At 43.1% G+C, this 14,189-nt stretch overlaps 1 protein-coding gene across 1 annotated transcript in view; it reads left to right on the forward strand.

The window, feature by feature from the left end:
- CORIN (corin, serine peptidase) overlaps positions 1–14,189 on the forward strand; it is a 64,420-nt gene that overhangs the window by 48,460 nt on the left and 1,771 nt on the right. The window contains exons 11-12 of the mRNA XM_040624913.1: positions 10,912–11,183; positions 13,265–13,398. Of these exons, the coding sequence (XP_040480847.1) occupies positions 10,912–11,183; positions 13,265–13,398 (406 nt within the window). The remainder of the gene's footprint in view (positions 1–10,911; positions 11,184–13,264; positions 13,399–14,189) is intronic.

A 14,189-nucleotide genomic window follows, 5' to 3' on the forward strand; every position in this document is an offset into this window, starting at 1 on the left:
TCTGATTTGTAATTCTGTGATAAGCAGAGATGATACTAGCAAGAGTACATTCATCAAAACATGATTACCTAAGTAAATCCAGCAGTTCTTTAAAGGAATAATACTCTTTACGTGCTAGTTAAGCCAGGTTCGTACGCCACTTCTGTCATTTCCGTATGTGGTATCCAAGCTTCCTCTTTCACTGACAGCTCTGTAAAGTTAAGAAGAAACCTTCTAATAGAGAAGAAATATGTGTTTACAGTGAAGGAAATGGATATTATATCAAAGGTCTTGGTGAAATTTCGCAGAACACTAAACTTAACAGAAGTGTCGAGAGGGACCTGGCCTGTCCATAAAAAACTAGAAATTGCCCAACTTCAAATAAGCCTCCGCTTGAATGTGTGCTAATAACGGATTCCATTTTACAATCTCCCCAGTGGCCCGCAAGCTTTGAGAACTTCTAATTGCTGGCCTTCTTCTCTGCTGGCGCCATCAGCTGCTGCAGTTAATGGGATTCGCTTCGTATTTTGATTCCACACTGTGGCAGGGCCCAGCGTGACCCATCTGTAGGTCTTCTCAAGCCTGTCTCTTTTAATTATATTGGTTAAAAAAAAAAAAAAGGACAAGTTTGTTTTGCTCTTTCATGGAGAAGTATTTAAAAATCCCAAATGAAAATTAAAACATATGAGATACTAAGCTGACCAGATCAAGTCCCTTATGCCCTAATGACAACTCAACTTCAACACTTCTGAGGAAGAAAGACCTTGACTTTCAGGGGTTATTTAACAAGCAGTTTTCTGCCTTCTCCCACTTCTGAAAGTCTTCAGGCTGAACTTCCTAAGCTGGTCCACAAGTAATAAGTGTCAGAAGCATGTAATTCCTCTCCAGGAAACGCACATGAAAAATGATCACCTCACTCTATGACCCTTCGCCCCGCCATGTCACCCAGGCCGTGATTTCTCCCAACCAGCTCTTCTCTCCCAGCAGGACTGCAGCTGCTGGTCTGTATGTGTCCACCAGTGATTTCACTATCCCCGTCTCCTCCTCATGCCCTTTGTCTCCTCAGTTAACCTTGTGCGCCAGGCTCATCACGTCAGTCCTCTCGCTGAGAACGTCAAGGTCTTTGTCCCTGGATCTGTCTGCCATACACACCAGGCAGATCTCCAAAGAAGAGTCTGTGTGAATACCACATTTTCTGACCCTAATATTCTTGCTCTTCAGAACTGAGGGAGGACGTTACCCAAGAGTGCAAATCAGCACCATCCGTGACTTTCAACATCGGTTGGACCCTTAATATTACTCAATCATCTTTCTTCCTCTTTCTGGACAGCTCCCTCTCTCCTTCTCCACAAAACAAAATCACTGTGCTTGCCCAGCTCTCCTGGTCTAGCAGTCTGTTAGTGTACAAAGGAAGTGAGAGGCTTGGTCTGACTTTTTATTAAAAGTTAAATCACGTTGTGTCCTCATGATTCCTTCTTTATCTCTAGGTGTTTATGAAATGTGCCAGTAATTCACAATTTGTTTTTCTGTTCCATCAACCTAAGCGATTTAGTCCATTCCCATCAGTAATAGTGTCCCCTAAGGCAGAAATTCTCCATTTTGAATCCATACCTCCCCTGGGGCACTATTTTCAAGTAGCACTGGAGAGTAAGCAAGTTAGTTTTTTTTTTTTAAAGACTTTTTTTTTTTAAATTTATTTATTTGACAGAGATAGAGACAGCCAACGAGAGAGGGAACACAAGCAGGGGAAGTGGGAGAGGAAGAAGCAGGCTCACAGCAGAGGAGCCCGATGTGGGGCTCGATCCCACAACGCTGGGATCACACCCTGAGCCAAAGGCAGACGCTTAACCGCTGTGCCACCCAGGTGCCCCAGCAAGTTGGTTTTTAAAAAGTCCTTGGTGACAATGACCTGACTCCACGCTTGCCACTGCGCTGCCTCCTGTGGAGATATTCTCTCTCATCCTCCTCTCTCCAGTGGAAAATATCTGGGTTTAGGATGTGGCCAGAAGTTGGCTTAAAATATGGGCTAAATCTCATAGTTTCTGGGACTCACAGAAACTGGAAGCTCCTCCCCTTTTAAGCTTCGTAGTTACTTACGTGTTTCTTCTAGTCGTGCAACTACCTACCATGTTCTGCATTTGCACCTGAACACCTAACCATTGCTGAAAAATACCACACAACCTGACTGCTAACTGAGCTCACATAAAATATATGATCATGAATCTCGAATACGCATCTAACAGTATGGGACACTTCCAGTATGCCTCCACAGTAAAGTCACTTTCCTATCCTCAGAGACAACTCTCTGACATCTTCTCCTCTCTCCCTGACTCCTGTCACCCTCCATTGGTTTCACCTCATACTTCATGGAGAAATCAGACACTATCATATATTTCATCTTGTTTTACCCTTAATCCCAATACATTACCTGTAAATATGGCCACATCCCCTTCTTTCCCTTGAGTTAGGGTGGAAGATGTGTCGTTGTTTCCAAGACAATCATATCCTCCTTCATCTTTTTAAAGACTTTATTTTTAAAATCATCATTTCTATTTTGCATCATCAATTTCTCTTTTTGCTGGATCATTCTCTTCAACAAACATGCCTTGATATCACCAACGTGAGGTCCCTTCTCTTGATTTTCCATCTCTTATCAACTATTGCTCATTTTGGCTGGGAATCACAGTAAAACTCCTGACAGACTTTCCTACAGTCACCGTCCCCCCTTTTCCACTTCCCATTTTCTCCTCAACCCACTCTGGTTGAGCTCTCATCAAGGTCATCAGAGGTATGGCATAGATATGGTGAAGTCTTTGATGACTTCCATCTTGCCATATCCAATGGTGACTTTCCAGTTTCCAACTTACTGGAACCTTCCCTAGTATTTCATCACTACGTCTTTCTTGAAATATTTTCTTCACTTTTATTTTAGAATAACAAAAATATTCTTCTTTTCCTCTTACTTCACCAACCTACCCATTTCTTTCTCTTTTTCCATCTCTTCCTTTTTATAGGCCACTGAATGCTTTAATGCTCCAGAGCTATTATGGATTGCAGGCTCTGTTTCCCCTCCAAATGCACGTGTTGAAACTCTAATTAAGAATTTGGAATTAAGAGGTGAGGTCCTTGAGAGGTAATTAAAGCATGAAGGTGGAAACCCCATAATTGGAATAATGCCCATTTAGGAAGAGGAAGAGAGCTTGCTACCTTTTTCTGCCATATGAGATTACAAAAAGAAGATTGTTATCTGTAAACCAGGAAGAGTGTCTTCACCAGAACCTAACCATGCTATCACCTTGATCTTGGACTTCCAGGGCCCGCAACTATGAGAAATAAATGTATGTTATTTAAGTCACTCAGTCTATGGTAATTTGTTATAACATCCTGAGCTAAGATAAGAACCCAATTCTTGGCTTTCTTATCTGTATACAGTCATCTAATAATATGGTTTCAAATACAGGTACGTATTTGAACAAATATGAATATCCAGTATGGATATGAATATCACTATGAATATCACAATTGAATATAAAATATGAACATAATACATTTATTCATGACTTCCAAACTTGTATCTCCAACCCAGCCCAGATTTTTCCCAACCACCACCCCTACCCACGACTTTTTAAACATGGAGCACTGGGTGTTACACGCAAACAATGAATCATGGAACACTACATCAAAAACTAAGGATGTACTGTTTGGTGACTAACATAATAAAAAATTTTTAAAAATAAACATGTATATTTAACTGCTTAGATGAGCTGTCCATTTGAATGTGTAATCAACATCCTACTTTACATGGCCAAAACAAAATTTGATTCCTTACCCTTCCCACTGATCAAATAATTGTGTGCCTCACAAACTTTCCCCATCTCAGTAAAAATCATCATTATCCATTGGTTCACCAAACCTAAGAATCATCCTTAATTCCTCTCACATTTACTCTAGTCATAATTTCTGTAATTTCCAAATTATCTCTAACTCAATCACCTCTCACCATCTTCATGCTATAATCCTAGTCTAAGCCAACATCATACCAGGTCTCCGCTATTACATTGGTTTCCTAGGGTTACCGTAACAAAATACCATAAACTGGGTGGCTTGAACAACAGAATTTTATTATCTTACAGTTCTGGAAGCTAGAAGTCCAAGATCAAGTCCCAGATCAAAACCCTTCCCATTGTAACAAGAATAAAATCTTCTCATCATGGCCTTTCAAGATCTGATCTTACCTCTTGGACTGCATCTCCCCCTAGTCTCCCATGGTTCACTGGGCTGCAGACACCTAGCCTTCTTTGTGTGCTTGAAACCCTCCAAGCTCATTTCTACCTCAGGACATTTGAACTTGCTGCTTTTGCAGTTAGAGTCACAAAACTACCTCCTTCTAGTCATTAAAGTCTCTAAGTATGACTTTGTCAAAGACCTTCCCTAACCATCATGGCTACAGTGAAACCGCCCGCCTCAGTCATCTATCATATAACCCTATTTTGTCACTTTTAAGTGCCCAAGATAATCTTATTTCTTTATATATTCTTTAGTGCAGTAGAATGAAAGCTCTCTGAGGGCATGAACTGTCTGACTTCCTCACCCTTGTGTTTTCATTTCTTCCAGCGTGGCATATGGCAGCCACTCATAAATATTTGTTAACTGACTAACCAGCCCCTTCTAGATATTTCTTAGTAATCATATGGGCAGTTCTTTTAGTAGTCAGGACTATAATTTGTCTGATAGAAATGTTAATTCATCTACTGAAAGTCAAAGATGTCTCACTGAGTCCTCCCAAATCTTAGACCACACATCAGTTCAACACTGTCAAGTGTCAAGCACCTGTATGTCTTATCAAAGGGAAGATGGATCTTCTGCATATTGTCTGAAGAACATCCTCTCTGGAGAAATTGGAAGCAAACTCCAGACCATTCTGTTTTATCTTAGCTCTTTACTAATATTATTTGCCACAGACAGAAATTGTTCCCTTTCCTTGTTCTTGCACGTTATTTTGCAGAGAAGCCATTTTATGTTTCTTACTTTTCTCCTTTTTAAACAAACCCCTGCTCAGTCTATGAGTAAGACTTTCTAGTAATGGTTACACTACATGCCACTCTTTTGTGCTAGAGTTTCCAGTTGCGAAGCTCTGGGATCCTGGGATCATGTTTCCTCTTCTGCTGTTCCTTCATTTTCTTATTGTGGTCACGTGGGATGGTAGCATCAGAATTTGGCATTTGAAATATCTCATCTCTCTTAATCTATATTTGCTTTAAGAGTCCCTGGATACAATATCATGTCTGCATTCCGTCCCCCCCATTCTGAAATCTGATTCTTGAATTTCTAGGATATGTATCTGACTACCCTTCTCTTTTGCTTTTTTGGACCCTGGGATAACAGGATTTTTCACTTTCTGTAATTTCACCACTGGTGGCTCGCTCCCCCTTATGTCTGGGAGATATGTTCAGGAAAGAGAAGATCTCTTCCTGCTGTCTGCCGTCCTGTCACTCACCAGTAAGTCCACCATGTGACATGCTTTTCTGCAGCGGGTACCTGATTCCCATGTAGATGTCTGTGGACCTTTCTTTTTGTTCCAGAGAAGTTTGGTAGAAAAGGTGTGGTCTAGGGGTTTAAAGGACCAGCATTCCGGTCTGTTACCATCACTTGCTATCTCTGTAACTTTAGATGAGTCATTCATCTGCTATGAATCCCTGCTTTCTCTTCTCTGAAATGGGATAAGAATTCCTGTTACAGAGGGGAGGGAGGTGGGGGAATGGGATAGACTGGTGATGGGTAGTAAGGAGGGCACGTATTGCGTGGTGCACTGGGTGTCATACGCAACTAATGAATCATCGAACTTTACATCAGAAACCAGGGATGTACTGTACGGTGACTAACATAATATAATAAAAAACAAACAAACAAACAAACAAAAAGAATTCCTGTTACATCTCACAGTTGGCAGGATCAAGAAGATCACTTGAAATGATGTGTATGGAAATACTAGACAAGCTATGAGGTAGAGCTCTTACACGGCTGTAAACCCCGGCTGCTAGTTTATTTTGCTTATTGTGTTGCTTTTTTTGGGGGGGGCAACATTTAAAACTGTAATACCTAACAGCAATCCAGAACTCTGGCTTCCCTTGAACATTCAAAAAGTCAGGTCCTCCCTGGCATTCCAACATGACAGCAATAAGCAGGAGCGGAGAAGTCGCTGACCCTCCAGACGGGCACAGCCTGTGATTTGACACACTCTGCTCTGACTTCCACCTGGTCCCTTCACATATTTGCTCTCTGATCACCCCATTCTAAAGTCTGTTCCCTGGGTGTGGTGCAGAGAACCCTTTATGAACACCAAAGGCAGAGCACAATATTAAAAGTAAGAGGGTTGGGGCACCTGGGTGGCTCCGTTGGTTAAGCAACTGCCTTCAGCTCAGGTCATGATCCCGGGGTCCTGGGATCAAGCCCCACATTGGGCTCCTTGCTCATCAGGGAGCCTGCTTCTCCTTCTCCCTCTGCCTGCCGCTCCCCCTGCTCGTGCTCGCTCTCTCTGTATTAAATTAATTAATTAATTTTAAAAAGTAAGAGGGTTGTGAGATTTATAGAACAGCAATGATGCCATTGTGTGGTATTTCTTAGTGCAAATTTGGTCACCTTCAAACTACCTCTAAATCATAACTTAGCTGTACTATTTCTGGAGTAAGACTTGTAAAAACAGGGTGGTTTCTATCACAGGTATTAATTATAAATATTAATTTTCTTTCCTTAAAATGATAAATGTTAAATATAAGATATTAAAACAAAACCAGAAAGGATGAAAGAAAGGGGAATTTTATGCTCTTAAGAAAATGAAGATGGAAAATCTCTAAACCTGGCTAGCTGAAGTAACTAAAAATGTGGCATTTTTGTGTCTACACTAGGGTTCAAGCTGACAAATTGTAAACCGGATTGACTGGTTCTTATGACCGGGGACATCGTGCCTGCGATTTTGTATAAATTTCCCTGCCTGTCATCTAAGCTGTACATGTAGCTGGCTTTTCTCTCTAGAGCTGATGCGTGAAGAATTCTACATTGAAATCGTATTATCTCAATGTTCTCTGTAAAGTGTGTCCATTATTAAAGCAGCAGTGTAGGCATGACGCAAATTAGACCATAAATGTGAATTTCAGACAAAGAAATGCCATCTGGAGCTTAAATGAAAGGGAAAAAGGGTCTCTTAACGTCTTCCTCAGCCATTTTCATTGTGATTGGTGGATTTTCACTGGGCTTCCCCTCTGCTTGCTTCGTCCCTCCCAGAGCATGAGGGGTCTCTGCAGAAACTTCTTTAAGGATGTGCCAGTTCTCTGTGCTGCTGCTTTGAGGTCTGACAGCTCAGTTTGAAAAAGTCCCCCCTAGGGGCACCTGGGTGGCTCAGTCGTTAAGCGTCTGCCTTCGGCTTAGGGCTTGATCCCAGCGGTCTGGGTTCGAGCCCCACATCAGGCTCCTCCGCTGGGAGCCTGTTTCTTCCTCTCCCACTCCCCCTGCTTGTGTTCCCTCTCTCACTGGCTGTCTCTCTCTGTCAAATAAATAAATAAAAAATCTTAAAAAAAAAAAAGTCCCCCCTATGCTGAATATTTTCACGGCTGTACTTGGCTTTTTTTCTTTGTTGCTCAAAACACTTTTCATTGAAAAGCCCATACAAACATAGCTTGTTCCTACGGGTTTCTCCATGGGGGGTAATATGAAGTGAAACTAGACTCATGCGGCATTCATGTAGACCTAGATTTTCTTTCCCCTTTTTGCTTCCACCAAGATGGGGCTGTCTCTGCCATTATTCCCACTCATTCTTTCCGGCATGTGTTTAATATGCCTGTACGCATACATCGATACACAGTTCCCTCACATGCCCATTTCAAACAACAGGTTGTGGTTTTTCCTGGTTTTTGCCAGACTTAGAAAAAAAAAACCAAACATTAGAAGAGACTTTATTTTTTCCATCACACTCATAAAATGGAAAAAGAACAATATCCTCACTGATTACAAAAGTTATGTGCATTTCCTGTGTACGCTTTGGTTGGTTGGTTGGTTTGTGGTGATGTTAATGCTGTACGGACAGTAGCTTGTATGGCAATAAACTGCTAGATAGAAGTTAATAACATTTAGCAGTTTTATTTTTCACTGTTAAATTAAACACAATATGGTAATTAAGTCTGAAATTTATGTTATTTCATCTTGTTACAACTAATTTGCAGTGTTCAACTGTTTGAAATACTGCTTGTGATTTAAGCAAATGGGTGAATATTTGTTAGAAGCAAAATTTAGTAGCTCTGAGTCAAGGTCTAGAAGGTCTAGTAAGTAGGCAGAAATGTGAAATAAATTGCTGCTTGGCTTCAGATGCCTTAAATAATAGGATCGCAAGGGAATGTTGAATTTCTCAAATAGTCATGCACTTACTTCTGTAGATGTAAAAATGGAAATATCAAGGGAAGGAGGGAAGGAAGGGAGGAAGTGTAGGGGAGAGGGAAGGAGGGGAGAGAGAGAAAGAAGGGAGGGAGAGAGAAAGAAGAAAAGAAGAAAGAAGAAAGAAAGAGAAAGAAACAAAGAAAGAAAGAGGAAGGAAGGAAGGAAGGAAGGAAGGAAGAAAAAGAAAGGAAGGAGGGAAGAGAGGGAGGAAAGAAAAGAAAAGAAAGAAAGAAGAAAGAAAGACAGGTTCTTTGAGTGATGGCTTTATTTAATGAAGAATAACTCTTCTGTAAGATCATCTTGCAATGCTCCTGAGAGAGTGCTTCCTGCATTTTACTATGATTGCTTCTTTAATTGTTCATCTTCACTCAATTCTAAAGTTTGCGTGGATGGGAATCCTGTCTTTCTTCCTTGTTGTAATCCCTGCACAATGTCCGGCATGGAGGAGTTGCCATAAATCTATGCCTACCTATATGTCTATAGCTAATTCCTATATCTATGTCTACATTCAAAGAAGGACATCGATTCCTGTCTGTATAGTCTTAAAATTATTATTTTTTACAATGGCAAAAGGATAGAATGTATGGGCCATGTAGAGCTGTCTTTCGGTAGTGTGCTCCAAGATTCCAGCAATGCCATAAACAGGTCGAATGTTGGGGCGCCTGGGTGGCACAGCGGTTAAGCGTCTGCCTTCAGCTCAGGGCATGATCCCGGCGATCTGGGATCAAGCCCCACATCAGGCTCCTCTACTATGGGCCTGCTTCTTCCTCTCCCACTCCCCCTGCTTGTGTTCCCTCTCTCGCTGGCTGTCTCTATCTCTATCAAATAAATAAAATCTTAAAAAAAAAAAAAACAGGTCGAATGCTGACCTTGGCCACTTCTTTCCTAGCCTTTCTGAAATCTCAGCCTTCTGAACCTTTGCCGTGCATGAGAACACAATGAGGAAACGCTTGCCAAGGAAGGAGGGATGTGGGTGACTTTTTATCTGAGACCCCTAGGGAGCCCTTAAAAATATGGATTCCCAGGCCCCAGCCCAAAACTTTCAATTGACATGGGTGATGCCCAGAAAATCGGTACTTAAAAGCCTCAGCCTGGATTAAAAAACAGCTGTTTGGTGGGTCAAATCAACCTACTTTAGTTGGGCAAGCTCCCAAGTGGGGGCAGTGGTGGCACGGCTCACACTACCCCCGTATAAGGGAGTGTCCACGAAGTAAGGTCCACCAGCACTGCAGTCCTCTACACGTCCACTCCTTTGCTCCTGACCCACTCTGGTCCTCCAGAGTGGACTGGGGCTGGGAATGGAAGAGAGGGTGGAGGGACTGATGAAGAATAGACCTTGCCTAGGTGACTGGATTTGGGTATTAGTAACTGTTTTGAAACAACATTCACTGAGCCATCATTAAACAAATACTTGTTGAGAACCCACTGCATCCTTGTTCCCAGGCCCTGTGAATGCAGCCGGGAACAGGACCAACCAAGGCCCTGGTCTCACAGAACTTACATTCTGGGTGCAAGGCAGAGAACAGATGAACAGATGTGCCAATGTCATTGAGATCAATGAGATGAAAATCAAAGGGGTCAAGAGTAGAGAGTGATGTGGCAGAATAAAGCCTAGACTGGGTGGCCAAGGAGGGCAGCCGTAAGGAGGTGGTATTTGAGCTGAGACCTCGAAGAAGGGAAGGAGTTAAAGTGGGAACCATATGGGAGCTGAGAGGACAGAAAGGGAAGGGCCTCGAGTGTGTTGAGAGATGATTGGGTATTTAAGTATGCAGCACGGGAGGGTGGAGATACACGTTTGGGAGTTACCAGGACTTGGTGGCATTTAAACCCATTGGACTCAATGAAATCTTTAAGGGGCTGAGTAGGAAATAAGAAGACTGACAGTAGAGCCCTGGGGCACGTCAACATAGACTTGAGAGCAGAGAAGAGGAGACCAACGGAAAAATGAAAAGGAAGGAGAATGAAAAGCCAAAGCTGAGACATTCCTCCAAGAAGGATTATGTGCCTTAGAAAAATGGCAAGTTTTCAGGGGAACCTTTTGGAAATTTCAAGCCAAGGCTTAAAGAGGAGACCCACGACTTCCAGTGGTCAGACTCAGACTCCATTGTTTTTGAACACTTGCTGGGGTTACTCTAGTCAAACCATCTTAAAACACTTCACTCACTTAAATTTCAGGACTCTCCATGTGCCAGAGTTTCCTCTCTCTTCTTCGTGTCTTATTATTTTTCCCACTTGGTGTAGCAGGGAACCCCCCTGCCTGCCTTTCAAACTGAAACAAGTTTTATTTTCCGGAATGGCCCCATTCTAGAAGCATGAGCTTTGCGTTCCACGAGAATATCTATTTACAAATTGCTCAGGCCGTTATAGAAATGCCTCTTCTATAAATATGTTGGGCGTGGAAAGAGCCATTATTTACATAAATAAGATATTTTCAAAATCACATGTAAACTTCAAAATGTAAAATTGAGTTTCAGATGCCACGAGCTCTCGAATTCGTTCTTTTAGGCGAGAGAACGCCGCCGTTTGGAAAGTGGTGTTGGGCATCAACAATCTAGACCAGCCGTCGACGTTCATGCAGACGCGCCTGGTCAAGACCATCGTGCTGCACCCTCGCTACAGCCGCGCCGTGGTGGACTATGACATCAGCGTCGTGGAGCTCAGCGAGGACATCGTCGAAACCAGCTACGTGCGGCCGGTCTGCTTGCCCGGCTCGGGGCAGGCCTTGGAACCCGACACGTACTGCTATATCACAGGCTGGGGCCACATGGGCAACAAAAGTAAGTCAGGAGCCTCGCGGGCACGTGCCTTTCCGTGTGTACCTGAAAACCACTGTGTCACCTCCCGGGCTTTGGCCCCAATTTCCCATTTTCACTTTGAGAAATGTAGCCACAAATGGTAAATCGTAGGTGTCTGTGTCACCCTCCCCTCCCACGCACAGGGGAGATGTCAGTACTTACACCTGCCACGCTCAGAGGCAGCCTCACAAATCCTTCTGCACACCTCAGATTGTCTCTTCAGGGAGCCACTCACTCACTACCCATGTGGAGCCGCCATGCAAGAGGTCTGTGGGTCATCCTGGCTTCAGACCGTCTCTACCACCGATTCCCACCCTGCAGGAGGCGTCCCTCGGAGCGTCTCTCGAGCGGCTAGGCTGTTCCAGTCCCCCAGTCAAGCTGCACGGTCCCGTTTCCAGTTCTGCGTTATGATTTGGTCTTGTCAGCATCTATACCACAACCTCTAAGTCCGTCCAGAGAAAACTGATTTGCTATTTGCCTTCTTAAACTGATGAAAGGCGTTTGGCTCCCTAGGTGATTTAAACATACGACACATATAAACATTAAAGAATTTGTACTCTTTACTCCCAGTCCCCATAATGGACCCTCTCATTTTGTTTGACCTATTAAAAGCATAGAATAAGAATGTAATCAGTGAGGTATTTTCTTTAACAGTACGTCCTGACCTCTCTGGTTCTATCAAGGGTAACCCCGTGGCTCTCGGGAATGGTGACGTGTGTCGGTGTCCTGGCATCTACCTTAGCAACTGCCAATTTGAAGGACGGGTTTGGTTTTGTTTGTTTTTTTCCCCCTTAAATTTAGTCAGATTAGATTTGGGCTAAGCTGAGTTTCTTTTCCATATGATCAACTGACAACAGAAGGAAAAAGCCAAAAGACAGAAATGAGTCAATGACTTCTGAAACGCTCACGTGGAAGATCTTCGAAGGCGGTGTTGGACGTATGACGTCACCATTCCTGCGGACCTCCATGTTTCAAAGCTATAATTAGCGCTGTGATGTCATATAACAGCAGGATATACCTTGTATCGCCCCTACTTGTCTTGTTTCTACAATATCCACATCCAGCTCGGAGCAGTTACGTAGCATCGCACGTACCACATACATGGTGTAGCATGAAGGGGGGGTTCTGAATTCACTTAGGTCTGGTTGACCCTGACTTCCTAGCTAACCGTAAAATGGAAAAAAATAATAGCAGCTGTCTAAGTCGCAGGAGTATTGGAATGATTAAAGACAGCAGGCCCGGAAAACACTGCGTGCAGGTCCAGGCCTGTGACTAGCACCCAATAAACGTTAGTGATGGTTCGTATTACCATTCTTTTGACAAGTCATTGAAATTGTTTTCATCATATTGATTTTTCAGATATGATTCTTTCTTCCCATCAGCTACCCTGTACATATATACACACTGCTTCACCCTCACTATCTAAAAGGAGAACAATAGGTATAATTTTGCAGGTCTAAACAACAAAAGATTATGCTTCAAGAAACCCATTATTATTCTTATAGAACTTATAGAATTTGCATGTTCCCTCTGCTCACAGTAAGAGATGGCTTTGTCCCTCCCAACATCTCTCTGTCATCCGTTCTAGGATTAAAGGTTCTTACCTCCGGTAATGGCCATGATAGCACATGGTGAGACCTAGTTCTTAAACCTAAGATAAAGTCCCCCTCCTCCCATTAGACCCGATGAGCGTGGTGGTCTAACCCTCCGTCTGGGGCAGTGCTCTGGCTTGATTATTTTTCTTTTCCTTGTTGTAGCTGTTCTTGTTGAAGCATATATTAAGAGGGGAAAAACAAGAGCCAAGTTACCTAACCAGGATACTGATCAGTCTGTGCCTCAGTTTCTCTTTAATAAAATAAAGGAGTTTGACTAGATGATCGCTATCGACACTTCTCATTGAAAATTCTGGTGCCAGATAAGCCTTGTCTTTGAAACGGCATTTTAAGTAAAGAGTTTGGTTCTCTGGGCATACAAATGTAATGATTTCACTTACAGCTAGCCTCATTTGTGAGTCATTTTTGCCCTTTTACATATTTTGTTTTTTCTTTCTTTAAAAACCCCAGTGCCTTTTAAGCTGCAAGAGGGGGAGGTCCGCATCATCTCCCTGGAGCAGTGCCAGTCCTACTTCGACATGAAGACCATCACCGCGCGGATGATATGTGCTGGCTACGAGTCAGGCACGGTCGACTCGTGCATGGTAAATTGCTCTGCTTACCGAGGACATTCAGTTCAGCAGGAACTTCAGTGGGTCCCTATAAACTCGTTATTATTCACGTGTGGCCCTTTGGGAATATTTTTTGGAGACTGCTTATTACCCGATGTTTAATTGTGCACGGTATGTACTTTCTCCAGTACCCAAGCGATCCCCCTCACTACCTCCATGCCCTTCGCTCTGGTTGCCTTCAGCTTTCTCCTCTGCTGCCTGGGGAACTGCACCCTGGCTCAGCAACAGGAAGAAAGCCGCTGTCTGGATCGGGGTGCCAGACTGCGTGGGTCTAATGCTAGCTCTGCCCACGAACGTGGTACACACCTGAGCCTCAGTCTCGTCCCCTCCAAAATGGGTATTATAATGATTATTAGCAACTCATAGGGATCTCATGAGGATTAAATGAGCAAATCCGAGGGAAAGTGCTTAGAGGAGCATCAGTAAACGTAATTCCTGTTTTTCTCCAACATGACCTGGGGGGCAAGACCATCTATATAATTCCAAGTTTGACATCCTTATAGGGCAGGAGTATGTGTAAATTCCCACCATGAATTCACGTACTTACTTCCTTATTTTCTAGGATATCGATCCCTCTCTTTTGAGGCCGTGCAGAATACACCTAATCTCTGGTCTTTTCAGATGTAGCCAATAGTAACGTTTATAAAGCCAGTGTCTCACTGCTAATCATATGCGGGCGAAAGAACTACAACACCTGAAATGCCAAGAATGAAAATCTCCATGCATACGAGGGAGAGCGGAGGCTACAAACACAACACCTTACT

Source organism: Ursus maritimus, unplaced genomic scaffold (genome assembly GCF_017311325.1).
Source record: "Ursus maritimus isolate PB19 unplaced genomic scaffold, ASM1731132v1 scaffold_8, whole genome shotgun sequence".
NCBI lineage: Eukaryota > Metazoa > Chordata > Mammalia > Carnivora > Ursidae > Ursus > Ursus maritimus.